At 37.7% G+C, this 26,209-nt stretch overlaps 8 protein-coding genes across 8 annotated transcripts; 5 read left to right on the top strand and 3 right to left on the bottom strand.

Annotated features, from left to right (window-relative positions):
- Positions 1-321: 321 nt before the first annotated feature.
- On the top strand, positions 322-2,373 carry MELLADRAFT_63262 (uncharacterized protein; the record flags this gene model as incomplete). The annotated part of the gene is made up of 6 exons (XM_007410050.1): positions 322-676; positions 753-938; positions 1,007-1,450; positions 1,492-1,938; positions 2,027-2,202; positions 2,263-2,373. 6 exons carry the CDS (start codon positions 322-324, stop codon positions 2,371-2,373), a joined length of 1,719 nt encoding a protein of 572 aa, XP_007410112.1.
- A 1,787-nt stretch (positions 2,374-4,160) lies between these two features.
- Positions 4,161-6,024, top strand: MELLADRAFT_77794 (uncharacterized protein; the record flags this gene model as incomplete). The annotated part of the gene is made up of 2 exons (XM_007410051.1): positions 4,161-4,495; positions 4,597-6,024. 2 exons carry the CDS (start codon positions 4,211-4,213, stop codon positions 5,815-5,817), a joined length of 1,506 nt encoding a protein of 501 aa, XP_007410113.1.
- Positions 6,025-7,772: 1,748 nt separating this feature from the next.
- Positions 7,773-9,599, top strand: MELLADRAFT_86486 (uncharacterized protein; the record flags this gene model as incomplete). The annotated part of the gene is made up of 7 exons (XM_007410052.1): positions 7,773-7,787; positions 7,858-8,155; positions 8,228-8,305; positions 8,377-8,469; positions 8,561-8,590; positions 8,673-8,714; positions 8,794-9,599. 7 exons carry the CDS (start codon positions 7,773-7,775, stop codon positions 9,597-9,599), a joined length of 1,362 nt encoding a protein of 453 aa, XP_007410114.1.
- A 916-nt stretch (positions 9,600-10,515) lies between these two features.
- Positions 10,516-13,141, bottom strand: MELLADRAFT_86485 (uncharacterized protein; the record flags this gene model as incomplete). Its single annotated transcript, XM_007410016.1, has 6 exons — positions 10,516-10,551; positions 10,593-10,724; positions 10,831-11,253; positions 11,326-11,628; positions 11,733-12,200; positions 12,311-13,141. 6 exons carry the CDS (start codon positions 13,139-13,141, stop codon positions 10,516-10,518), a joined length of 2,193 nt encoding a protein of 730 aa, XP_007410078.1.
- A 1,303-nt stretch (positions 13,142-14,444) lies between these two features.
- Positions 14,445-15,852, top strand: MELLADRAFT_106589 (uncharacterized protein; the record flags this gene model as incomplete). Its single annotated transcript, XM_007410053.1, has 6 exons — positions 14,445-14,516; positions 14,588-14,671; positions 14,748-14,834; positions 15,147-15,161; positions 15,341-15,589; positions 15,658-15,852. The coding sequence occupies 6 exons, from the start codon at positions 14,445-14,447 to the stop codon at positions 15,850-15,852; spliced, it is 702 nt and encodes a 233-aa protein (XP_007410115.1).
- Positions 15,853-18,345: 2,493 nt separating this feature from the next.
- Positions 18,346-19,841, bottom strand: MELLADRAFT_56116 (uncharacterized protein; the record flags this gene model as incomplete). Its single annotated transcript, XM_007410015.1, has 7 exons — positions 18,346-18,656; positions 18,728-18,838; positions 18,930-19,156; positions 19,228-19,370; positions 19,434-19,513; positions 19,579-19,636; positions 19,711-19,841. The coding sequence occupies 7 exons, from the start codon at positions 19,781-19,783 to the stop codon at positions 18,587-18,589; spliced, it is 762 nt and encodes a 253-aa protein (XP_007410077.1).
- A 571-nt stretch (positions 19,842-20,412) lies between these two features.
- MELLADRAFT_86483 (uncharacterized protein) lies at positions 20,413-22,296 on the bottom strand (the record flags this gene model as incomplete). Its single annotated transcript, XM_007410014.1, has 9 exons — positions 20,413-20,560; positions 20,637-20,767; positions 20,833-20,925; positions 21,003-21,086; positions 21,149-21,298; positions 21,355-21,468; positions 21,525-21,650; positions 21,718-21,983; positions 22,044-22,296. The coding sequence occupies 9 exons, from the start codon at positions 22,294-22,296 to the stop codon at positions 20,413-20,415; spliced, it is 1,365 nt and encodes a 454-aa protein (XP_007410076.1).
- A 1,964-nt stretch (positions 22,297-24,260) lies between these two features.
- MELLADRAFT_106587 (uncharacterized protein) lies at positions 24,261-25,441 on the top strand (the record flags this gene model as incomplete). Its single annotated transcript, XM_007410054.1, has 2 exons — positions 24,261-24,757; positions 24,850-25,441. The coding sequence occupies 2 exons, from the start codon at positions 24,261-24,263 to the stop codon at positions 25,439-25,441; spliced, it is 1,089 nt and encodes a 362-aa protein (XP_007410116.1).
- Between the last annotated feature and the right edge of the window lie 768 nt (positions 25,442-26,209).

Genomic DNA, 26,209 nt, shown 5'->3' with positions numbered 1-26,209 from the left:
AGTGGACATTTTCAAAATACCAAATTCACGATATCCGAATTTGGATCGTATCTTCCTCAGTGACCTAAAATACATTCGTGGTGATATTTTAACAAGCTAGAATTGATCAGATAAGATTTCAGGACGAACACCCCTCCATATCCACCAAATTCATTGCAACATACATAAACATAAGAAACTCGAACCGGAACCCAGATCACGAACTGAATTGATTTCAACATTTTCAATTCAACCATCTCTCAAAGTGAAAGAATTCCTCATTACCCGTCAGAGGGACAACACACCAACCTATCATTTTCCCCAACATACACCATTGTCACAATGTTTTCCTCAAATGATTCTAACCTCCTCAAGGTCAAATTATGTGCCATGTTGATTTTAAGTATCATCTTGTGTCAAATGATTTGGGTGCTAGCTGTTCCACTTCCTCTGCAAGGGTTGGGAGCGATGGACGATTTAGCACGCCTTGGTGGGAACGGCGCTAAGATTTCGGCTACTGGGATCGACGATGCTAGTAAAGGTCAGCTTTTGTCGTTGAATCCAAAAATTGACATATGCATAAAAATTCTAGCAAAAAAAATTGACGGATTCCCTCTGATATTGAATCGTCTTGACTTTGTAGGTTTGAATTCCATCAGGACCGCGGATGATGTTGTGGGAAACACAAAGGCTATGGGTAAGTTCGATAATGCTTTGTATGGCCTGAATTAAATTTAACATATGACTTCATTTGCTTTCTGACCTTGATCCAGACTCCATGTCGAAGATTCGAAATGCTGGTCCTGATACCTTTGAGTCTGGAAAGAATTTCGATTCTGCTTCGTCTGCCGTTAACGGTAAAGGTCCCACTACACTACCAGGAGACACAAGACCATCAGGAAAACTTTCTTTTGATAGAATGACAGGTTTATTTCCAAATGTCAAGGGGAAGTTCAAGGGTAAGGTTTGATATCAATCTATAGATTGCATAAACTTGAACTGATCTTATTTGGCAAAAACCTTTCAGACTTGGGCAGTAAAGCCACAAAATCCCTTTCGGATTCCAGTCAAGCTGTGAGAAGCAAAGCAGGAGTGCTGCGGGACGGTCTTGCAAAGCTCAAAAAGCTACCAAAATTCTCAAAACAAAACTTGAAGTCATGGATCACTAAATCCAATAGCAAAGCTCGACAATCACTTTCAAGGCTAGCTATAAAGAGAGGTAGACAGGGAACTGCAACACTGGGTGGAAATCCATGGAGTCCTAAGAGAATAGCAGGATTCTTCTCTGTTAAACCCTTCAAGTCATTCATGAATAAATTTAGTAACAAAGCTGCACAATCATTCTCAAAGCTGAAGAAAGCTCTGGGACGTAGCTCAGCGGCAATAGGCCAAGGTTCAAGACAGTTTGTCCAGAGAATAGCAAGATTGTTTCCAAAAAAATCCTTCAATATATTGATGACTAGATTCAAGAGTGAGTCTTTGATTTTGAATCAAATTCTTGAAACACATTAGTGAAGATGAATTCTAATTTTTCAAAAACAAAATCATACTTAGATCTGGGTAAGGGAATTTTAGAACGCATTCAAAGGTTTAGACAAACCAAAAAAGTTCAACCTGAAAGGCCAATGGTACCAGAGACCCAACCAGGTCAAGCTGGAAAGACAATGGTTCCAGAGACCCAACCAGGTCAAACTGGAAAGACAGTAGTACCAGATGAAGCAGATGGCATAGATGACTTAGATGAAATAGATGGATTCAGCTTAAAATTCCCATCACAAGAAAAACTTGCACCCCCCAAAAACCCAGTAAAAAATAGATGGCAACCAAAATTAGAAACTATTGTGGAAGAACAACCAACACTGGGACAGCGGTTGGCCCAGTCAACACTGGGACAGCGGTTGGCCCAGTCCAAACTTTTTGGGCAAAAACCCTTCAAGTCATTGATGACTCAATTCAAAGGTAAGTTTCCATATTCAAATTCAATGGTCAAAGATATTGATTGAGACAAATGTTGGTATCTGAAATATGTACACCTTCATATACTTAGATTTTGGCAAGAAGGTTTTGGAAAAAGTTCAAAATCTCAGACAAAGCAAAAAAGTTCAACCTGAAAAAGTACCAGGCCAAGCTGGAAAGACAACAGTACCAGATGAAGCAGATGAAATAGATGGATTCAAGATAGACTTCCCATCACAAGACAGACTTGCAGCCCCCAAAAACCCAGTAAGAACTAAATGGCAACCAAAATTAGACACTATTGTGGAATGACCAACATGGGGACAGTGGTGGGCCCAATCCAAACTTTTTGTGCAAAAAGCCTACAAGTCATGGATGACTCAATTCAAGGGTATTAAGCCTCCGTATTCAAATTCAATGGTCAAAGATATTTATTGAGACAAATTTTGGTATCTAAGATATACTATCATTCTTGAAATCAGATTCTGGTAAGAAGGTTCTAGAGAAAGTTCAAAAGCTCAGGCAAAGTAGAAAAATTCAACCTGAAAAGGCACCCACACTGGAGCAGACATGATCAGGGTATCACTCTGACAAAAGAAAACCACAAATGAAGATACCCTGTAGCAAACCTACCTAAAGAATCTCAAAGTTAGATTTACAGTCAAATGTTTCTGAGGCTTCTCATGTAAGTAGGATACTAGCTCTGAGGACAACTTGATGAAATCTAGAAGGACAATTTAAGATTATTAAACCTTGCTCATAAGAATGAAATCTGTATTGAGGATTTTTTCTTGAGAGATTTAATCAACTTTTTTTCCTGATTCACCATCAGATACAAATCTGAATCAACATTCAATCCACATAAGTTCTCCTTCTTGATTTGCAAAATCTTATAAATTTGGGACATTAGTGACAGCATAGGCATGAGAAGTTAATGCCATCCCACACAAGTTGCCATACTCAGAATACCTTGCCATTTATGTGGTTCAGCATTCAGGTTTAAATAAATGTAGTCTCTCCTGTCCACCTGCTAACAAATTAAAAAGGCTCCTCCCATAACTTCTTAAAGCCCATAATTTTTGTACATGGTATTCTTTTTTAAGAACAACCAACAATCAATCACAACCCACACAAACTTCTGGCCCCTTTTCTTCTTATGGTGTGAGAGAATTTTTATTTTCAGCATCCAGTGACAAGTATCTAGATCATTCTTGTAAATAGTGGCTCTCAAACCTGACCCAGTTTCAAAGAACCCGGTTGCCCCAGTTGAATTTTTGGCTGGGAGCTGTCAACAAATGTCAACTTGATACACAAAGTTACTGCCAAAAAACAACTGGGTCAACTGGGTTTTTTGAAAACCGGGGCAGGTTTGAGAGCCACTAATGTCCAAGCCGCACTGTGATACAGTGCGTTCGATTGGTTGTGCTGGAGAAGTAACAAAGCTGCTCTCAGCCAAAGGTAAAATATCTTCTCAGGGCAAGATGTGTTGATACACTCTATGTCCCTGCTGTGAGACCCACTTCCCGTGACTTCCAAAGTGTGACCTTCTTCAAGGTTTTTTTTTCATATCCAGACTCCGCCGAAGCTTACTTGAAAGTTGAGACTTGGTGAACTGTTTTAAACTAGGTCAGGGTAGGACAAGTCAGGGTACAGTGAGATTCCTTTATAAGCATGGTGATGGTTGCACCAAATCCCATGCTAATATAAAAAATGCTTCTTATTGGAACAGACCTAATAGCCTATAGGAGCATAAAAAATGCTCAAAATTATGCTATGCTTGAATGACATGCTTGGCACTTGCAACTATTGAAAAATATGTACTACAGAAACCTAGAAGCAAAAATTGACAGACAGTTTTTCAATTGATCTTGGCTTTTCTACTCAATGCAGCCTAATTTACTCCACTTCACCTACCTTTCTTCTCCTTTCTTGCATCACATAGAAGCATAAACACGTGAAAAAATCATGTTATGCTTCTTTTTTCATGCTTCACATGAAATTATACAAGCATATCAGTCAAAACCTGAAGCATATGCTTAAAATGCTTATAAATCCAAATTTACTGCCCACCAAAAATGGTTACATCATTTTTGATGCTTATCAAAAAATATGCTTGTAAAGGCAATGCTTAAAAAGGAATCCCACTGTAAGTGCTCTTAAGGTAACTTAACAGTTTTTATATAAACCAGACTGTTCACATCATACCGTCTCGATAAACCAACGAAGAACCCATCTACATTCTCACAAAACACTTCATCATCAAGTCAACTTCAAGATGATCATCACAACTGAACATCAAAAAATCTCACCATTCTTAAACTTACCAATCGAAATTCTTGCTCGAATAATCAACTACCTTGAAAAAATTTCATTAAAAGAAGTCGATGAACTTCATCAACTCAAGTTTGCTAGAGCTACTAGAACTCGTCAATTTCTCAATGGAAGATTTCGACATTATTATTCAGCTTTAAATGATTCTGAACCTATCTTGACTAGTCTTCAATCGTTGGCTTGTGTTAATCGATCTATGGAGAAACTTTGTCGTACTTGGTTATGGAAGGTGAATTTGCTTTCATCAAACTTGTTTTTTTCGTCTGCTTGTGTAGGAATCTGGCTTTGTCAAAGTTATTGATCTGATTACCGTTCGTTGTTACATTATAGACAATCAAATTTCCATCTTCACTTCCTGTACCAATCGATACTTGGACCGAAGGAATCTTACCAAAGTACGGGGAATCAGTTCAATCTCTTTCGATTTATCTTTCTGTACATTGTCTCATGAGTCCTTCAAAAGTTTCAAAATCAACCCTTTACGATAATACTATTCGTTGTCCAAATGATTGTGATAAACCTACAATCAAAGACATCAAATCAAGAATCGCTAAGCTCAATCCGGTGAGCGTGATTAGAATTATAATGCAATGTCCGAATCTTCAAATACTCGCTATCAACCTACCAGACAAACCTACACCTTATCAACCAGAAGATGTAAAACGTCTTGAAAACCTTTTGATTCCATTAGTGATCAGATTACCTCATCTTAAACGATTGAATATCATGAGTTCATCTGATGTTTCTTATCGAGAAGAGATTGCAAGTTCACTTGTCTCCAAAATTCCTACTTTACAATCGTTTTCTTTTTTAGGTAGACCTGGGAATCCGATCCCAAGTTCATCAGCTCTTAGAGCACCTGAGTCATTATCTTATCAACTTTCTAAACTTGAACATTTAAACGAACTTGAACTAGCTTTACCACATTTTGTCGACTCAAGATGGATTTCACACACTTGGCCGACTAAACTCGTGGATTTGAAATTGATTTTATGCGAAAATTTATCATTAAACGATTTATATAAATTTATTAAATTCTTTGCTCCTACACTTGAATGTCTTAGTATTGCTGTTGGACTTAGACATCTAGATAACTTAATGCACATGAATCAAGATGGATTCGAAACAGATAGTGACGGAGAAGATGATATATTTAATTCAGAAAATGATGAAGGAATTCATTTGAATGATCAATATCTCAATCATGGATCAAGTTGGGCCGAAAACCATCGATTAGATTTACCAAGACTAACTCAATTAACTTTATTTGATGCAAAACCTTATGGATTACTTAAATCATTTCAAGATTGTAAGGACATCACTTGGTTAGTTTGTTGTCAACCTGATTGGACTTTAATTGAAAAACTTGTCAACTCGAGAACTTGGCCATGTTTAAGGTTTCTTGGACTTGAAACTAAAGATGTTTTATTTTCAAGATATTCTGAACGTAATGAACCAACTATGGCTTCTGAACAACAAGCTTTATTTGCTGATTCTTGTCGTAAAGCTGGTATTCAATTAAAAGTCATGCAAAACTTTAAAATGAAGTAAATCTAGTCGATTGTTGTTTTTTGAAAAGATAGTAGGTATGAAAGAATGAATTAATGTAGTTGATTTTTTTAGTATTTTTTTGATGTTTTCTAAAGACTGCTACTCGAAAATCTGTACCTATGGTATCAATGTATATTTTGTTGATTTGGTGTTTTCAATTTTGGGACCTTATGATTTGAGGAAATGCAGAATGATGATTTGTGTCATAGAATCAAACCCTGTGAGTTCAAAAAACAACAACTAATTTTTGAAGTGTGGAATGGGTAAACGCCATATTATACTGTCTGATAAAAGAACATTGCGCTGTGATTACATCTCTTGTCCAAAAGACTGAATTTGATGTATGTGAATTCATGTTGAGATGTTGTGGAGTAGAGTTAGAGAATTGAGTTCATGTTGTAAGCGTGAAGGTAACTTTGATAAAAATTAGAAGAAACAAGAATCATCTTAGGATTAAAAAAATCTTGTTAGAATAATTTTCTCTTCCAAATTTGCTTGCAACACCAAAGTTTCTTCATTTCAAAATCCACTTGAATGTATCAGACAGTCAAAAAATTGTCCAAGTTTTTGGCATCCAGCATGTGTGCCTGCATGAGAAAGGTTAAACAAAAATTGAAACATTGAAGGAAACCTCAAGATTACACCACAGTGTTGAATTTTTGTTTTGCCAAGATGACCTGGAGAAGTGATAGAGAGCAGCTGAGTTGAAAGTGGAGGGTGACTGGTAGATCATTGGACATCCCACTAGCCACTGCCGGGCCCATATGCCCCTGATGATTCTTCAGGAATATGTTATTAACATTGCACCATGGGGGTCGATGTCAGTCACAATGGTATGCTATTGCCTATAATGCTTTGATACTCTAATCAACTGCTACCACAACCATATCCATACTGTCATCCCAAATACCCTTTTCTTCACAGCCTCCGCAATCAACCATGATTCTACCCATATTCCATGCAAGTATGGATTGTGCGCATCTATCACGCTGTTCTTTGAAGGAATATACTATTCATGTGGACATCAGTTGAATATATATTCCATTGGGCTTCAATGGATCTGTTTTACTGCAAAGAATTGAGACTATCTATGCATAGCAGACAAGAGAAAGATACACAATCTTTGCAAACTCGATATTGGCTGTATTCCAAGGCTGTGAAGGAAATTGGAAACTAGTTTGAAGGTTTAGTATCACCTTAGACTTGCCTATTCACTTCTTTCCTTGCAGAACTTTTTGACCATTTATGAAGAACCTGTATCTACATGTACAATGTACTTGCTGGTGAGTCTCGAGAATTTGATGTATCAAATGGATGCTTCATGTGATACAAATTTCACGTCAAGAACAAGAGTTAATGGCTGTGTGGCCGGACTTATATATATATATACGTTTTTCAAACAATGCAGACGCTTGTAACCTTTTTTACCTCATAGAGCTCTGAGTGTCAAGGGTATTGGAGTCTATGATTCACTTCATTGTTCAAAAACTTCATGTGTCGAAAGCCATGATATTCAAAAGCAGTCAATACAACACTGTGGATTGAGGTTCTTGTACAATCATTGTGACTGTTGCAGAAAAAGGTTCAGTTCGAGCTTTCAACTGGGTAGGTATCTAAAACAAGACTTTATCTCTCGCAGCGGTGACTTGCAGTCTCAAAATCGAGGTGATATTCCTTCCGCCAGCTCCATAAAAACCAATGTGATGTTCGCCATATGTTAATTTCCTTCCCTTGCAGTTGATGTACGCAGCATAATCCGATAAATACATTTTTTTGAGATTTCATAGTCTTTGTGAAAATGTTCGGATTGATTTCATTCCAACGGTGTGCGCTGTATGTTCTATTATCCCTTTCTCTCCTGGGAATTTTAAATCAAAACAAAGCAGAAGTCGTTGGTATGCATCTACGTAAGGAACCAAAACTTCTGATGCTTACAGAATCGGATAGGCCTTTCAATGGAGCTCAACGCGGTGAGTCCTCAAGCCGCTTCAAAACGGCCAAGGAGACTTTGTTAGGAAATTTCTCTATGAAGCTTAACAGGGAACCACTTTAACAGGTGCATATCAACAGCTATCGTGTGATAAACCCAATGATCAGAGCAGAGACTCATCATGGTTGGCTCCGAAGACGCACTCGAGCTTAAAGCGAATATCGAGGGACAACAAAGTGTCTTCATGCAGGATGTTGTATAATGTCGTAGACAGTGTGATAGGAAATCGCGACGCGTTCAAAATCAAGTCTTCGCGAAAACTTAGCCACCTATGGAGCAAATTCTCTTCATCGAAACTCGAGCATCCCAAAAAACCTGTCCTTGAAAGACTACATAGTTTACAAGAAGGTTTGCACTTTTCCGTTTCTTCCTTCTTTAAAAGTATATATTGGTTTAATGATTCCTCTTGAACTTATCCAGGAAGGAAGGTGAGCGATAGATTGTTATTCGACTCGCCTGATGGTCCCTCACCCAAAACTGTACTGAGTGGTCCACCAGGTTTGTAAGCTTTCAAAATTTGACGCCTATCGAGATGAAGTTGATTGTGATCTCTTTTGAGCTCTGTCCAGATGAATGGAATATTGTAAGGAAGATGTTCCAATCTGAACCCGGAACCCCAACAAAATTCCACTGGCAAAGCCTTCTGAGCCCCAAAAAGACAAGTATGTAGGATTTTAAGATGTTTTCTACATTTGAAGTTCAAGATCATCTTCCTCTTACTTATGTAATTCAAAATCTCAAACTTTTGCAAAGTTATTTGGTCTCCAGAAGTATTAGAAAAAGGTAAACATAGTCCATATTTGTTTCCCGTGATGATAACAACTCTAATGTATTAAACTTTACGCGTTTGATTTCGTACCGAAAGCTCCAAGTGGGCAAGTAGTGGTGGAAAAATACATAGACTCTTGTGAGTGCTTCATCACTGCCCAGTGACAAGAGATATTTTCTGATTTGACATGAATCTCAAAACTTGGGTTTGTCTTCAGTTGATGCCGAAGCGTTTACCCAATATATTGCGGATCAAGAACGAAAAACTAAACAACCTCAACTCTCAATCCTAAAGAAATTGACAGAAGGAAATGAGAATACAACTCCAGATCAGTTCGCCGAAATGATTGACGTATTAGAGCCTGTCTTACGCGTCCACAACATGAGGTTGTTTCCAGAGGCAGATAATTCGGATTTCTTTCAACCTGTATTTACGATCACCAGCGACTTGAAAGCGAGCATTGAAAAAATTATTCTCAAAACGTTGAAAGAACATCTAGAACTCAACAAAACCTTTTCAAACCCAGAACAAAATTTATGGATTTTCCACCGATCTTTGAAAAATCGACTATACGAGGAAGCCAAAGGGAGATTTAGATATGATTTATTATCCCTTGAAAAAGTGGCCAACAAAATTTTCAAGAAAGCAAGTGATAAAGAATTTTTTACGATAATTGATGATGATCTACAAGAGATTGCCGAAAGATATGCACTTTCAATTCTTTTAGCAAGACTTCCTATTGCTAAGGGACATCAAAACTTGACAGAAGACAAAGCGCTTTACATACGACAATGTTTAGGAAGTGTATACGCTTTCACTTTAAAATACAAAAGCTTGACCGCAGAGCCATTACCGAACGCTATCAATGGTTATTATTCAAAAATCTATCACCGTTACTCGGATTGTCCAGAACTTCGTCATTTTGCAGAGAGATTACATCAAGAATATAATTCAAAACTTCCTGAAAGTGAGAGGCATGATATCACTGAGATCACTGTAGATGATGAGTACATCAAAGAATAGAAAATTCAACTTCATCTAGTGGGCGGGATTTGAGAGATGGGAAGACACTCAATCTTTTATAAACATGACATGTTTTTTCTCTTTGGCAAGCTCGCCCATTCTTTCTCCAAAAGTGAATTCCGCTGAGTTGATCACTCACATTTTTCAAGAATTTCCAAGGTATTGTTTTCTTTGTATTTTTTTCTTTACTAGATGCAATACAATAGGCATGATGGTTAAGCAGGATGTCTTTCTTGCTACTTTTGGGTGTTGAACCATGTCTTTACCTTGAAAAACATGTTTATGTGTTCTTTGAGAAACAGAAGTGATGTAACGTCTTTTTTTAGCCTATGATTTTGAGCCAGCAAGGGACTTGCACCAAACTTGCACACTTGATAACCTCAGGTTTGAGGCTTTTGCAGAAAGCAACCTCAACTCACTTTGACAAAAGGGGATTAATGTCCTTGTGAAAATCAGTGTACACCCAGCACACTGTGTTGGTGCACAATTTTCTAACCCACATAGAAATCCTCGGTAGGCAACCATAAAAACCATAAAAACTTGATAATAAACCAGTTAACATCATAATAAAAGTTTTAAACCAAACCAATTAATAAAACCCAATGTAATTAAATGTAAATAATTTTCCCAATTACTCAAAACCCAAATAACCAAAAAACCAAAGTTCCTTAATCAACATACATACATACATACATAATCTGATGAAATGCTTTTTTTTTCAATTATTTTTTTCTTGTTACAAATTAATTTCCATGATAAGTTTAAACTTTAATCCATCTATTTCAGTATAAAAACATTTCTTTCTTCATTAAACTCTAAGAATATCTAAACTAATTCCATAAATAATATTTAAACCCCCAAACCCCCAAACCCCCCAAACCCCCAACCCCAAACCCCACTTCAATCAAACCAATTCTTACACCACCTCTTCAAATGTAAAGCCAAATCCCTTCTATTCTCAATCAATTCATCAATCTCACTCAAAAAACAAACCAATCTAACATAATCAAATCGGCTTCCAATCAATCCGTTTTGATGATTTTCATGATTAGAATTCGACAATTTCGATTCGTTCAATGGTTTGATGGGTAATAAGATTTCTAATTTCATTAATCTTTCCCATCCCTTTTGATTATCAATCAATTAATCAATCAACAAAATCAGAAAATCAGAAATCAGAAAATCAACCAATCATGACCAAATCTTCAAGAATTGATGAAAGTAGACATACCATCTCAAATGCATCCCGACCATAAACCTGGGACCTACCAACCCCAACGCCCACAAGTTTCTTCCGATCATCTCCAAACCCACTTCCTCCAATTCCTCCAATTCCTCCTGTACCAATCTCATCTTCATTCAAAACCATTCTCTTTAAATGTTTTCGATAAGAATCCCAACACATCTCTAAATTAAACATTCTACTCTCATAAACCGAACTCAAATGTTTAGAAGCAATCAAAATCGTTAACTCAATACTACTTAACAAATTCCATTCCATCCACCATACTATCGGTTTAGGTTTTTTGATTGAATTATTAGTTTTTTTCGTTGGGATTGTAGATGGTTTGAATGGAGATGAGTGGCTTAGGATTGGAAATTCAATGGTTTCGTCATTGGTTAGGTTATATGAAATCGTACTGATTAATTGATTCTATTGAAAATCAAAATCAAAATCAAATCAATATTTTACCAAGTTAAGAAACTCCAATGAACGAAACTCAACTAATTCTTGTAAAACCTTAGGAACCCCATCCGAAACCAATCCAAACAAATTCTCCAACCAAACCTTCAAATCATTGAACTCTAAACACCCCTCAAGTTCTTCATTCCATTGTTGTACAAAACTCTTTATCATCTTTTGATTTTCTTCATCATCTGTTTTGATCTTTTCAACTTGATTGTGCTTTAAACTTAATAAGGATTTAATTAATTCTTTTCTTTCGATTAACGTTTTTGGGGAAAATAAATATTGGATTCTAGATTGACATCTAGACTTGACTCTTTTTTCTAATCTATCTAAACAATCCTATCAAAAAAGAAAAAAAAAGAAACCCCCCAAAAAAATCAATTAAATCTTTCTTTTTCTTTTGATTTCGAACAAATAATAAATCCATTCAAATCAAAACTTACCACCACAGCAGTCGTTCCAATCACACAAATCCCACCTCTTCTTTTATTACCCTGAACAATATCCAATAAAGTATACAAAAAAGCTTGACGATCAAGTAAAGTAAACCGATCAAACTCTTCCAAAACGATCACCAAGGTTTTCGAAACCTCAGCACCCTCTGATCTTTCCTCTGATGGTGGTTCAAGTAAATAAATTAAATTCTTTAAAGTTTTTGCATACGTATTAAAACTTGTTCCATCTTCAACGATCATCAATTCTTCTTCTTCTCGATTTCCTACTACTTCTTCTGATGATAATCCTAAGTTTTCAATCTTTTCTGTATTAAGTGCTATGATCAATTGTCTTGACATTTCTCTTAATGCTAACTTATCATTCGTTTGAATCAATCCATTCAACCTGATCGTAATAAAACTATTAAGTCCAAACATCTTAGGATCTTCAAACAAACCTAATGTCCTATTCACAATCTATCTCACAAAGTTTATTGATTGATACAAAACATCATATCAAGCCCAATCAAGTTCACCTTCAATCGGTGTTCTCTTCATCATCAATAGCAAAAAAAGTAATCACTCACAGCTGTTTTTCCACTCCCTCTTCCTCCACATAACAACAAGACGTTTCCTTCATGTTCAACAATCGTTCGGTTCAAGACCATCCTTAACTCTAATTCGGTTTCTTCTAATCCAACTAAACATTCAATCTCATTTAACATTAATTTCTTATCAATGACCTCCTCACCATCATCTGGATTAGGAAATTCGATCGGTAATGGTGATGTTCCTGATAGATGTGGTAATAGAGAATGAAGTAATGGTAAGACAATCTCTTTACTATAAACTTTCCTTTTAGTTTTAGAATTTTTCGTTGGAGTTTTAGTTATGTTGGTGAGTTCATTTGGTGTAGTACCTGTTGCAGTTTTCGAAAGCTCAGTTGATGGTGTTGGATTTGTCCTTCCTACGACTGCCCTTGTTCTAGATCTTGTAGGTGTTGAAGGAAGTGGTGAAGTTAAATGTGGGCTTGTCTTTCGTATAGATGGAACTGCCACAAAAGGAATTGAAATAGGTTTAAACGAAGAAATCGGACGAGACTGTAAAAGGCTTGAACTTGGAGTAGGTTTAGATTGACTTTCTAAATCTTTGAGAACAGACACTGAACGAGTTGGAGATCGAATCAAAGTTAAATCTTTATTAGATTGTAAGACTGAGTTTTTCTTGATTCTAGATGATTGACGAGTTGGAGAAGAGTTGGGAGAGTCTTGAGATAAATCGATTGGTACATTTCGATTCGAGAAAGCGGATGCCGGTGGTACTGGGGTATTGAGGGCTAATTCTGCTATTACAGCATCATCTTCCTCTTCCTCATCTTCCTCCTCATCATCTGGATCTGGTTCAAACCCACCACTCATACTTTCATCTGCTACTGATAAACATCTTGCATCCACTTCAGATAAAAGGCAATCACTCAATACGTAGCTTTCATCCAAACCATCTGGCTGTTTTCTAGATTTAGAGTTTGAAGGTTTTTGATTTGATTTATGATCTGAATCCGATTCAACAAATTCTAGTTGGATCAAAGCTTTCAACTCGTCTAGAAAACTTTGATGACTTTCATCTAATTGTTTCAAAGAGTTTGATTCTTTATGATTGACTGATCTTCTTGTTCTATGATTGGGTTTGTTAAGATTAATAGATTGTGATAAATGGTTGAGTTCATCTAAGAGTTCACCTTCTTGATTAAGACGAGTATGATTTTCACTGCCATTGAGTTCAGATCTACGATCTAATCCAGATTGGATGATCGAAAGTAAAGATTGAGGATCAGTTGTGATGATATTTTGTAGTTTAGATAACTCTAGTTGATGTTTTTGAAACAGTCGAGTTAGGTTTTGAGATATGAAATTAGGTAATGAAGCAGGATTTGAAGATGGTCCTGATTGATCGTTTGAGATTTGTTTTCCTTTGATTTGATGAGAAGAAGAAGGGTTGATAAGATTTGAATGAGATTTAGATGAATGAATGACATTCTTTTGATGGTTTGTATTAGATTTAGTTAATATTTTCGAATTAGATCTAGTGATAGGTCTCTTCAATGCTAATTCATCATCAGAAGTAGGTTCTTCAAGTCTTTGTTGATTTTCTTTTGTATCTTCTGATTTCTTAATGATCTGATGATTTGATAATGATGATGGAGATGATAATTTGATTCGTTTTGAAGAAGATTGAAGACTAGTTGAATCTACTAAATCTTTAAAAGGTGTGATTGGAATTGGTCTTTTACGAGTTGATGATCGAGTGAGTTGAGATCTGGTGGGTGTTAAGTTTGATGCTGATTTATCGAAATCTGATTTAAATCCAGTTGACCTTTTAGTACTTCTTTCTGATGAAATGATAGTTTGATTAGTTCTTGTTCTTGTTTGAGTTCTTGTTCTTGTTCTTGTTCTTAATCCTGATGTTGGTATTGGGATTGGTATTGGGATTGGTGTTATTGGTTTTGGTGATGATTTGGTTTTTCTCATCTTGTTGTTCTTGTTTACCTTTGATTACCATTCACCAAATCCGATTCAATGGTAAATCATTCAATCCAAATGTCATCAACTGTAACATTTATCAAAACATCTCATCTATCTGTGACTCTCTAGGTGACATTCCTCTGAAACTAAAACCTCCAAGAATGTTCAACACCAAAAGACACAAATCACCACAACAAACATGAACCAACCATCACATTCACCACCACCACCACCACTAAACCAACCATCACTCATCACTCCACTACCAGAAGTAATCCATCACTCTATCAAATCCAAAAGAAACCCTTCATACTAATACTAATCCCAATCATTCAAATCTAGATCCCAATCTCGATTCTCATCTCACGACATTTATCAACCAAACCCATCAAACCAACCCAACCCCATACGATCCAAGACTTAATCGTAAGTTTCAATATTCATAACCTTTCATCTTCAACATCTTAGAACTTTTATTGATGATTTTGTATCGGGGTTTCAGGAACAAAAGTCTTGGAAAACTTTAGCTGATGTCACGGCTGATCAAATCATCCAAACCGATCTGAACGAAACCCAAAACCTTTTACAAGTAAAGAAATCATTCTACACCAAACCCATCCTTTGATTTGAAAATGAAACTGATTTTACAATCGGGTTTGAATTCTTTTGGATCTATAGTTATGGTCCATCAGATTCGAATGTTTAATAAGACAAAACCAACCGAGAATCCTTTCCAAAGAACTTACTCAATTCTTTAAACTCATGCACAAATCGTATCACTTAAACTTTACCAACTTATACCAACTCATTCCATTTTCGATTCTCATCATTCAAGCAAGACTTCCATTCTTATTAAACCAAAATGAAACCTCTTTGAACAAATCAATTAATTTGGTTCTAGAATTGGTTAGGTATTGTAAGTTGATGTGTTTGAAAGGTATGGATGTAGGAGTAGAAGAATGGAAGAGTAAGTTGGAGTGGTTGAATGAGTTGTTAGTTTCGTTTTTAAGTGGGAATGAAACTTTTTCGAATCATCAAAAACTTACAAGGATTGATTACGATTTGATCCATGATTTGGTTCTTGAATCTGATCAGGTTTCAAAGTCTCAAGTTTGGATCGAGAATGGTGATGTAAGATCTTTGGAAACTTATTTGAGTTCCATGGATCATCATTCGCTTTTGGATACGTTTCTTTGTGTGGCTAAAGGGGATTGGAATAGATGTGAAGTGAAGTGTCAGGAAGCTTTACAGAATGATACTCTTCTTCAACTTGATTCGAATTCTAGAATCCTTTTTCAAAATTCATTGGCTTTGAGTTTGTTATATCAAGGTAAAATTTCAGAGGTTCGTGGGTTTTCCTTGACTTAAAATCAAAACAAATCAAACTGACCCGTTCGAAAACGTCTCTTAAGGCATTAGAGATCATGAAAACTTTAATCGATTCGTTGAATGAGAATACGTTATTGAATTCATTGGTTTTTAATTTAGTCACTATTCTTGAATTAAGATCGATTCATGCTCAAGAAGATAAACTTAATCTTTTAAATCAACTTCAAAATCAATTCTCAATTGAAAGTTTAAATCCAATCGTATTTAAATTAGATTGATTTTTGACTTTCTTTCCTTTGTATTTTATTGAGTTTGTTTAGATTTTTTATGGGGCTTTTCTGGGGTTCGTTTGTGGTTATGATCTATCAAGTGTATATTTATTTGAATTAAAAGAAAGGATTTTTTCTTATCATGTTGGGTTTTACTGAGGATAATTCAAGTAGTATGTTTCCTGAATTAGTTTTTCACTTATGAAGATACTTACAGCTGATTTGCAAAGAGTTTGGAAACTTTGATCTATGTATACAACTTCAATAAATCGGTTTAGAACTCTGATCAACCCCAAAACAGAACGAGAAAGAAAATGATTATTATAACCCGAAAGAAATCTAAATCACACCTGGATTTCGAAACCGAATCGAAAGAAGAAGAACGAACGAAGGATAAGTAAGTAGATGGTTTGCAACGATCAAAAGAAACCAAGTTGATGGATGTATCAAAGAAAAAAACCACTAACGAAACATATTACGTTTAACGTTTTGTTTTAGACCACTTAGTTGACCGTCTTGTAAATCGATCTCAACTGCATTAATCCCACCTGATTGATCATTTAAAATAGCTTGGATTTCTTCATCTTTTTCTTGGATGGTTTTCTTTTTCGATTGAACTTGTGGGTCTGGGTTTGATGGTTTATGAAATTTCTTTGGGGGAAAAAATCAGATTAGAAATCGGTTTATTGAATTTTGGTTTGAGTGCTTTGAGGAAGGATACGAACTACTAGATTGGGTTGATTGGGGGATTGGTTATTGATGAGTTGGGTTGGGGTTGGTTTGCTATGGTTTTTTGCGATGCGGTTGGACTTGAAGTGATGAGGGATTTTGAGTTTGATGGATCTTGTGATGTTGGAGAACATTTTGAAAAAGTTAATCGAAATAAATGGAATGGAGGGAAATCAGAACTGAGAACTAATCAAACTTAGCTTTTTGAGGTTGGAACATCTTCATTAAGTATATGAAAATGAAAGTGTTCATTAGTTTCGAGCAAACCGTCGATCACAAAACATTTGACCTGTTTCCATCAAACATTCACAAAAGTCTCTGCATGCAGAATGAGCTGGAATACCAACATCCTCGAAGTTGTGATGATACCAAATGACACGACTGACCAGCAAGTGGCAGGAAGGTGCCACAAACGTATCAAGGTCATCGGATCATCAGAATCCTTATATACACCATTGAGCTCAATCAAACTGAAGTTCAATTATCACATCGGCTTTGGATCTTGATATGTACCTCAATCATCACCATTGCCACAACACAAGAAAAGACCAACATCTTAAAGATCTCAAAAATATTATGATTCAAGATGATGCATATAAACTGGTCTTTTGAAGAAAAAAATTACTTGAGTATCGTCGAATGAAACTTTAGCATGTTGATAAAAATTCACCAAGTCATTCATTTTTCAATTCATACCTACTTGAAATTCAATTCAATTTGACATTAGCTGACTGATCAATTTCTTTGCTGGTGGCATTGTCATCAGGTATTGTTTCTGGGTTACCTTTTGTTGATGGAGTGTTAAAGATATAAGGGAACATCTCTCAAATGATTGCTTCTTCTGAGCAGATAGAACCACCTGTGTTATGGTGGTTCATCCCAGACAATAGAACTTGAATTCACAACAAATTCCTTGGAGATTTTCCATGTTGATATTTATAGGATGACAAAATTTGCATCTTTGCAAATACTGCCAACAGGAAGTTTTGGACTATGGATCTGTGGGGACTGAGGTGCACTGCCTTGGGTTACACAATCCAAGGCATCCTCAGACTTGCTTAACTCTCTGACATGTTGTTATGCACCAAAAAATACCTTGGATCAAAACCTTGGAAAGATTTTGTCCAAGATTTGAGATCTGAAGACACCTTGATATTCTCAATCTGAGGCAAATATGCTGGCAGTGGTGGTAGACAAACAGACATTTTTTCTAAAATGGGAAAACTGCCTGGCTGTTAAGTAGGTGTCATTGACTGCAGGTTAACTGTCATATCTCAGGCCACCTGAAGACAGGTCCAAAAGCATCTTACACATATTGTTCAGGAATTTGGCCCTTGGGGTGAAAATGAGGTGATGTGGAACTTGGATTTTCTGGAGGTCTGAAGATGGTGATAGTAGGTGTAAAAGTCCTTCCAGAAGTGCCATTGAGGTGGTTACATGGTTGAACCATGTTTGGAAACCTCAAACTCTTTGTCTGAGAACAGTCAAGCTTTTAGTACTATTGCTCCAAGACCCACTTTGTGGCTTCCAAATATGGTTCATCCTCACCCTTTCTGAGGACATGGTAAATGTGAAGTGATCAAAAGGGGCTTGCTTAAGCTTGGGACTCTATACACACAGCTCAGCACCAATCCAAAACATGAATGTTTCACATAGCTAAAACACCAGCATTTGTGTGGCACCAGTACCCAGCCTCAATTCATATGCATATAGAAGCCCAGATTCTCTTCCCTTACCTCACACTCAACTTGATCCTAGGTTTGAAGATAAAAAAACATGATCAAGATGCTTCATATATTGCCCTCGCCTTTCCTTCATGGCCACCGCTCATACAGGAAGACAAAGAAAACGAGTTTACAAACAAAAAAACGCTATGACTACAGATGTCTTGCCTTTGACATCAAGATAAAGCTTTCAGACGTGATTCTCTGGCTCTCAAGCAAAGGAGATAGATAAACATACCATCTTATTGATGGATTTTGATGTCTTTGCTAGGTAGATCTGATCCAGTTTTTCACTTTGCGGAGCTGTTAGTTAAGACTTTGTTGATTTGAGATCGAAGACCAAGAATAGAGGATACAACACTGTTGAAGAAAACACATAGGATGAGATTATGCTAACGAGGTTAAATAAGATGAGATGAAATGAAACTGACCCTGCGGCTCCAATGACACCATCATTGAGAGAATGATATCCCAAAGTAGAGGTAGGAGATAAAATATCACAACTGTCTTGAATTAATTGCAATCGAAGACCAGTAGATTGTCTGTCAATTCAATGAAATAGAGTCAATTAGTTTAACATGTTTGGAAAGAGGTGAGCAGGAAATCAAAAGGAAAAGGGAAAAAAGATTCAACTTGAGATAAGATTTGATTTGATATTTCTTATGATCTTCTTTTTCTTCTTCATTTCGATTATGATACTTATCACGTTTCAAACTCAAAACTTTTTTCCTAATTTGATACAATTGTAAAATTGAAGAAACCAAATTCATTGCGATCCCTGCCATCCAAAACCTAGCAGCTCTTTGATTGACAGTCGCCAATGTGGTTTTATCCAAAAAGATGAATTTAATCTTGTCGGCCTATGTCAAACAAAAAAAAGTATAAATATGACGGAGATTTAGAGATAGAGAGGGAAACAGGCGAGTCTGACCCAGATGAGCATATCATTGAAGAGATACATCGAATAAGACAGTTGTCTACCGATCGCTAGAGTTGAAACAACAGGATCTGAACTCGTCTTGGTAGCTTTCAAAGCAGCTTGTAGATGCTCTAAAGGTTTTCCGAGTCGGAAGACTGTTTTACAAGTTTGATCAGTTGATGCGTAGAGAGAAGAATAGAAAGATTCATGGTAATTACGTTTACGTGATACTCCAAGTGCCGACTTGAGGTTATTGAACCTAGTGATGGTAAGTTTATCGTATCCATTGGATTGTAAACTGAAACAGAGCAAATCAGCCGGTCAAATGGTTTTTGATAATTGAAATCAACTTGTTTAACTTACAACCAAACCAAAAACCTTGAGAAGTATTGTATAGTCCTATATAACTTATCTCTACCAACTAGAATGTATGAAGAATGTATTAAAATCGAGATGGAATGTAGTTTGGATTTGAATTTGAATTTAAAATTTTACCAGATGTTGATCCTACTTTGAGTGATGAAGTGATAAAAGGATGAAGGATAACTTGATTTGCTAAGCTGGCCATCTTTCAATCTTGTCGTCGTCGTCGTTGTTGTTGTTGCTGCTGGGTGGTCTTGCTGGTGGTCAACAGGATTGCAATGACGTTTGATCGACTTTCAAGTTTGCGGTGCAAGACTGGAACTTAGGCTTAAGTCACACTTAACCCCGGCTAATTAATCATACCCGAGGCCGGATCCATGGACTTCCACACCGTCCTCCAACCTGGCGCATCCAAGGTGATGAGCTCCACATCATCACATGACTGTTGGACGGAGTGTTAACAAGGAGTCCGCACATGCATGCATATCCAATGGATATCGGTAAGTGTGAGGGCAATATCAGAAAGAGGTCCTTCTGACATCTAGTATGGCGAGCTCTAGACGGATCCTACACGAACTGTAGCCAAGAAAGTATCTCGAGAGGATGTGCAGTGGCCTGTCCTGAAGACAAACGTCACATCTAATTTCAACTAGTGAGACCAAGCTTGCGTCTTGTTTCAAAATTCAGACGCATTCAGCAGCTGAGGTTGCAAAAGAAACATCCTTTAAACTAAAATGTTGCACATACGGATATTAAAACTATCACAAATTATACTGAGAAAGTGAAAACAAAAGCATAGAAACAAGCAAGTACCATGAAGGATTTGTAAGTCGATCAAGTTGCATACATACGCCAGTCCCCAGTTATTGACTCGATTTCATGATCTGTGGGTACCCTGCATTGATAACGTTTCTTGATCAATTTTACCGTCATACGTCCATCAAAGAAACCTTCATCCCTTGTGAGGACAAGAACGCCAAACCTATAATGAACGTAGAAGAAGTAATACAATCAGAAACTTGTTCATCTACCTTGACTAAAATGAACAGGTGACCTACGCTCTTTGATAAGTTCGATCTTTCTCACAAAGACTAGAAAGCTTGACATCTACGCAAGACCATGGAGAAGAATCGGGACCGCCCCTGCGGTTTATAGGAATGGTCAGGTGGTGTTCGACAACTTCGAGTCTCTATAGCAGAAAGTATTAGAACATTAGACAACATGAAGAGAAAGACTGAGAGAAAGAGGGATTACAAGGTAAGCAAATCGAAGTGTGGCCTTTGGATCTATCTGCGCGTTGATCTCTTCGTCTGTACGACGGTCATTCTTATCGAAAAACCGAAACAACTGAAAACAGGCTCAAAACCGGATCAATACGACAAGAATAGGATAAAAGCGAAGTATGTCAATCAAACCTAGCTTACCAGTCCTTGTAGGGCAATTATATCTGGCACTGCTTGAACAGGATCATCTAATTTTCTTGTTGGTGTGTATATGTGAGTCAAAAGCTACCAGATAGTAAAGAATCTTAGCTCAATGGATAATATACAAAATGTTGCATCAGACTTACAATCAATCTGAATTCCTCTAGGACTTCTCTTAGTTTATCTCTGAAAAGTCTCATGAATATTTCATGATCATTCTTGTCTTCTGAAGTGGTTCCAAATCTTGGAGGTAGATACTCAGACTTCCATGAGTCAGATTTGCTGTTAATAGCTTGCTATGATTCGATTTTTAGCAATCTTGAATGAAATCCATAACTTAAGATCTTCGTACCATAGCCTTCTCATAAAATGAACCCTCCATCGGCTCGGTTTGGGAATCTATAATAATGTATGATTCGATTGTGTGACAGCGTAGGGTGAGGCGCATCATTCTCATCAATTCCGGCTGGAAAGATGGATAGTCAGTACGCGGAACGGGATCACATAAACAAAAGCACATACACCCAAATCCGGATCTGGCTTCCAGTGGTCAGAAGAACAATTTCCCAGTTGCTGTTTGGCAAAGTCTTGTCGCAACTGGTGCATAAGGCAGACAAGTGCGTGATACCGATTGTTGTCACCTGTGATCTAAATGATATCGTCAAGTGATTACTAAGCAGGCCCAGCATGTAGGGTAAATATAGATACAACTTACCGAACTGATGTTTAGAGCCTGTGCATGAGAAGTAGGATTCAGATCAAACAGGCCAGCTACCTGATCCCACTTGGCTCGATCTTCTGGTGCCATAGGTAAGCTTATTGACCGCTTCTCGGTATTTTTAGGGTGAGATGACCCTGGTGAAGGTGTGTCTTGAGCTTCTGGGGATTCCTGGCCAGAGGACAATCCTTGCATGTCAACCTCAGAGCTCGAATTAAGAGCTCCATTCATGTGCCCATGTACATCTAGATCTGCGTCATTGGCTGAAAACAAAACTTTCAGTAAGCCCGACTAGACTGAAGATAAGAAAAAATGCACACCACCGGGATCTGACGACCTCTGTCGGGAAGATGAAGGATCGTTCTGGCTGTAGATAGCCTGGCGCATAATAAGTTTGGAAACTTCATTCGTGCTCTGAAATAATTTCATGTCCTCTTCATCTTCACTAGGATAAGGAAGACTTTCTTCCATCTTTGTTAGATCGCGAGTACGTTCTTGAGAAGCGACCAAAATCCTGTGGTTAAGTAATGCCTTGTGACGAGTCGTATCCTTCATCGTTCTGCCTCCACACAGCATACAATGGTAACGAAATTCATTGTTGAAAAGCTCTCTTTGAAAATCTGCAATGAACTGCTTGTTAAATAGGTCAGGGTATTGATATGGAAGTCCGAAATAGAAACCCACATGTATCGACAATATCGGGACTAGAACAATCCATGTCGAGAGAAGGTTATGTGAAATGGACAGATCTTGTGATTGTAAAATAGTGAGCGCGTAACGAAAACCTCCTTTTGCTGATAAATCGAGTGGGTAAGTAAAAAATGATTAATAAAATCATATGTGAGAAAAAAAGAACTTACGATGGATGCTCTGAGCTCCGGCGTATCGAGACCCAAAGCAAGGGATGAGGAACTTGGATAGGGCCTTCTAAAATTACGTGATCAGCTTCAGAGCTTCCAAGATGAACACTCCGTGTGTGTGTCAAGGCGAGGAGGATAGACTTGTCACTTTTTGACGAAGTCGGAAAGCCGGGTTTCAAGATCCCGAAGCTGTCTAGTGTGACGGTATGACGATCGAAACGTGGCCTGATTCTGAATTAGGAATTCACCTCCTTTGAGAAAGTTGGGAAAGTACAGAAGCCACAGAACTAAAGAAGACAAAGCCATGGTGATCTAACCAACAACAATAAGGATCTTGAGTATCTTGAGCTTGGTATTGTTCTTTCACAGTCAAGGTTGATGGTTCGTCTTGGGTAAAGGGTTTGTTATTGTCCATCAAACCATCTGGGTTTCTCTCAAGGTCAATCTTTCATTTTAAAAGCAGCGTGATCAAAAGATATCACATACATTACCACGTGCAGCCTCTCGAAAAGACAGAAAAATACAATGTTCTTGACCGAATAAAGTTGAGTCTTTCAGATACATAATATGGCCGTGAATATCAAAAAGGAAGGTATGAAAAGGAAAAGGGGTATATTTCCTTGCCGCATTCACTTTGCATAGTCGTAAGGAAGTTTCCAAGTGCCGATGTCAGCTTCGACCACTTGATCATGATTCTCAAAGGAGGTTCTGGAACTAACATTACTGGGAGACATCATGCTATTCTCTTCTTTCTCCTAGATCAATCAACCAATCCCATTGGAAATTGCCACAGTCCATAGCAAAGCATACTTGATGACGTCATAAAATGTAAAAGTTACCGCTGGACTAATGTTCCACATCCGCTCTCGGCATAATGCATGATACAAGAACGCACAGGGGGAATGCTGGAAATACCTGCAGTTTATAAGATCTTGGTCTGGTGGGCATGCGCGGTTGACAGTTCCTCAAGTCTATTTCCCATTTCTTGTGTACCTTCGCTGGAGAGTTATGAGGAATCAGAATAACTCTTTCTTTTTGGGCTGATACATAGCACATATCTTCAACGTGGTCTTGCTTATGGGTCTATACATAAGGGGGCGTGCGGTCCTGTGAGGCTGTGCGGTGAAAGTTGATTCTGGTTCATTGCCCAAAGATAGAACGCACTGAAAGTTAAGCAGATGAGAAGAGTCGAGCACCCCTGATGCCAAAAATATAAGTAGCACCTGACTGCATTGTGATGCATTGAGCCTGCCGGGGCCAGATTGAAGGTCCGCAGGATATCTCGGAGCCGTTGAAGGTTTCGAAATCTCGCTCAGCATCCTCTGAGTACGACCTCTTCGATCGAACTGGTCTCCACAATTTAATTTCAACTTGTTTAGATACACAGTGTTAGATGCACCGCAACTACGCACTTTTTACAAAATCCTCTTCGTGCTTGCCCCATTGCCATCAATACACCTGACGGTAAGCCGTTGGAAGAGCCAAGTTCAACTTATTCGACGGTTATTCATCTCCGCCTTCCTAAATTATAAAGAGACGGGATCAACTCGCTTTGTTCTTTATTATGTTTGCAAACCATCTACAATCTTAACCACTTCAATACACCCAAGGAGCTGTTTGTATACAAGTTAACCTTTCAACCCAATCCGAGAAGTCGGTTAATGCTTGCCAATAACAACAATGATCGACAACCTACCACATGAAGGTCTCTTGGCCGATTTATTTCGTTATGTCGGATTACTAGCACCACCTTATTCCAGCTCTCCATCATGTGTACCACCAACACTTAGTTCATATGCATTTATCATATCTCTTCTTTTTCAATCTGCATTACTTCATCCATCTTTCAAATCAAACTCCGAAGCTCGTTTGGCAAGATTTTCTCTTATGATTCCAAATCTCTATTGGAGTCTTCGGTTCCCTTTTCGAAACTGCTACGCTCCTTTAGCGTCCAAAGGTTCTGCTAATATGACTTTGGCTGCTGTAGCAGCTTATTTCTCTATGAAATCTATTGAATGGGGATGTACATCTGGTCCTTATCATTCAAGAGATCTGAAGAATATCAATGGGGTCAAACAATGGACATCAAGCGAAGCTGACTCAAAAGGCGCTCAAAAAAATCAAGCTCATATTGAAGAAAAGGGGCTGATGAGTTGGACAATTTCTCATTTCCTTTCGTTCGTCATTTTGCATCACCAAAGTTTTCTGTCCCCAAAGAAAGTCCTGTGGGGATCATTGACAGTCACACCTTTTTTTGGGCCATGTATAGATTGCGCGGGCATGAATTCAGCTGGGGACCAGATGCATTAGCAAACCAGTTGTCACCAAGCCAGCTTTTTGTCAAAATCATAAAGTTTCATTTCATCATGAGACCAGCTTTAGCTTTGGTAATCCTCGCACGCGATTCTAAGGATCAAAGTCTTAAACCATCAGTTCTTTCATCAGGCATACCTGATTTCCCAGGTCTAGGTTTAATCCTTACATCTCTCTTGAACCTCAGCTTTGGGTTACTCGGATACGGGTGTCTCGAGCTAGCAGGATCATGTATAACACTTTTTGCATACGCCATTTACAATCTCAGCCAAGCTTTGAGGTTACCAAATTCCTTTAGAGAGTTCTTCAATCCTGAACTATACCCGCCAATCAATCGACCAGTTTTTCAATCTACCAGTCTTTCTCATTTCTGGGGAAAAGCTTGGCATCAAAATTTACGTCGATGTTTTTTAGTATGTGGTGGTAAACCCGCTCGTTGGCTGGCTGCTCAGTTAGGATTGGGTCCGAATTCGATAAAGACTTTTGGCCTCTTTGGAGCTTTCGCAGCGAGTGCTGCACTTCATGAATACTGTGACGTCATCCTCTAGCTATCACATCATCTCTCTCAGACGCCATGATCGACATGGTCAATTTTTACTTACACGCCTTTCTTTCCTTCTTAAACAAAAACCAATCCTATCAAACAGTGACGATGGTCATCAGACAACCACCTCACCCCGAACCGTATATCTTATTCAAATCATATCCAGGCTCGGCGATTTTCTTTATTCTCCAACCAATTGGTATATGTATAGAGAAGTATATATCTCAAACTCGATTTCGACAATTTGTCACTGGTCCACTTTGGACTTCATTTTTCTTGATCATTACTCTGGGACCTTATCGAGAGGCATGTAATCCTTTGTTTTCTAACATACCACCTCTAGAGAATTGGAATTGGTCAAATTGGCTACTTCCTAGTCCGATTGCAGGTTTAGTTTCTGGCCATCGTTGAACGCAGCCTAAATTGTATATTTCTGAAAATGTCTCTTTCTTCCAACAAAATTATCGAAATATATGAATTTGATACTTGGCTTGTTTCACACTGAGACCTAACCTTACTGTGCTCGATGAGCGGATGAGCTTCCAAGTATTTTGATTCTTAAAGCGTTAAGCTCTGAGTGATCATGTCAAGACGCGAACCGGCCGGCTAGTCTCGAAGGTGGCCGCTGCATATATGTCGATATCATCTGATTGATATGACATCATATAATCAAACCATCTCCTTTACTGATGTTGAGTCCATTGGGCGATAGACGACGCGTCATATCTTGCTTTACTATAAAGAAGACTTTCTTTTATGGATTTTCTGTTTT

The sequence above is a fragment of the Melampsora larici-populina genome (assembly GCF_000204055.1).
Source record: "Melampsora larici-populina 98AG31 unplaced genomic scaffold MELLAscaffold_18, whole genome shotgun sequence".
In the NCBI taxonomy this organism is placed as follows: domain Eukaryota; kingdom Fungi; phylum Basidiomycota; class Pucciniomycetes; order Pucciniales; family Melampsoraceae; genus Melampsora; species Melampsora laricis-populina.
The sequence above is the reverse complement of the archived record's forward strand: the minus strand, read 5'-3'. Positions and strand labels throughout refer to the sequence as shown.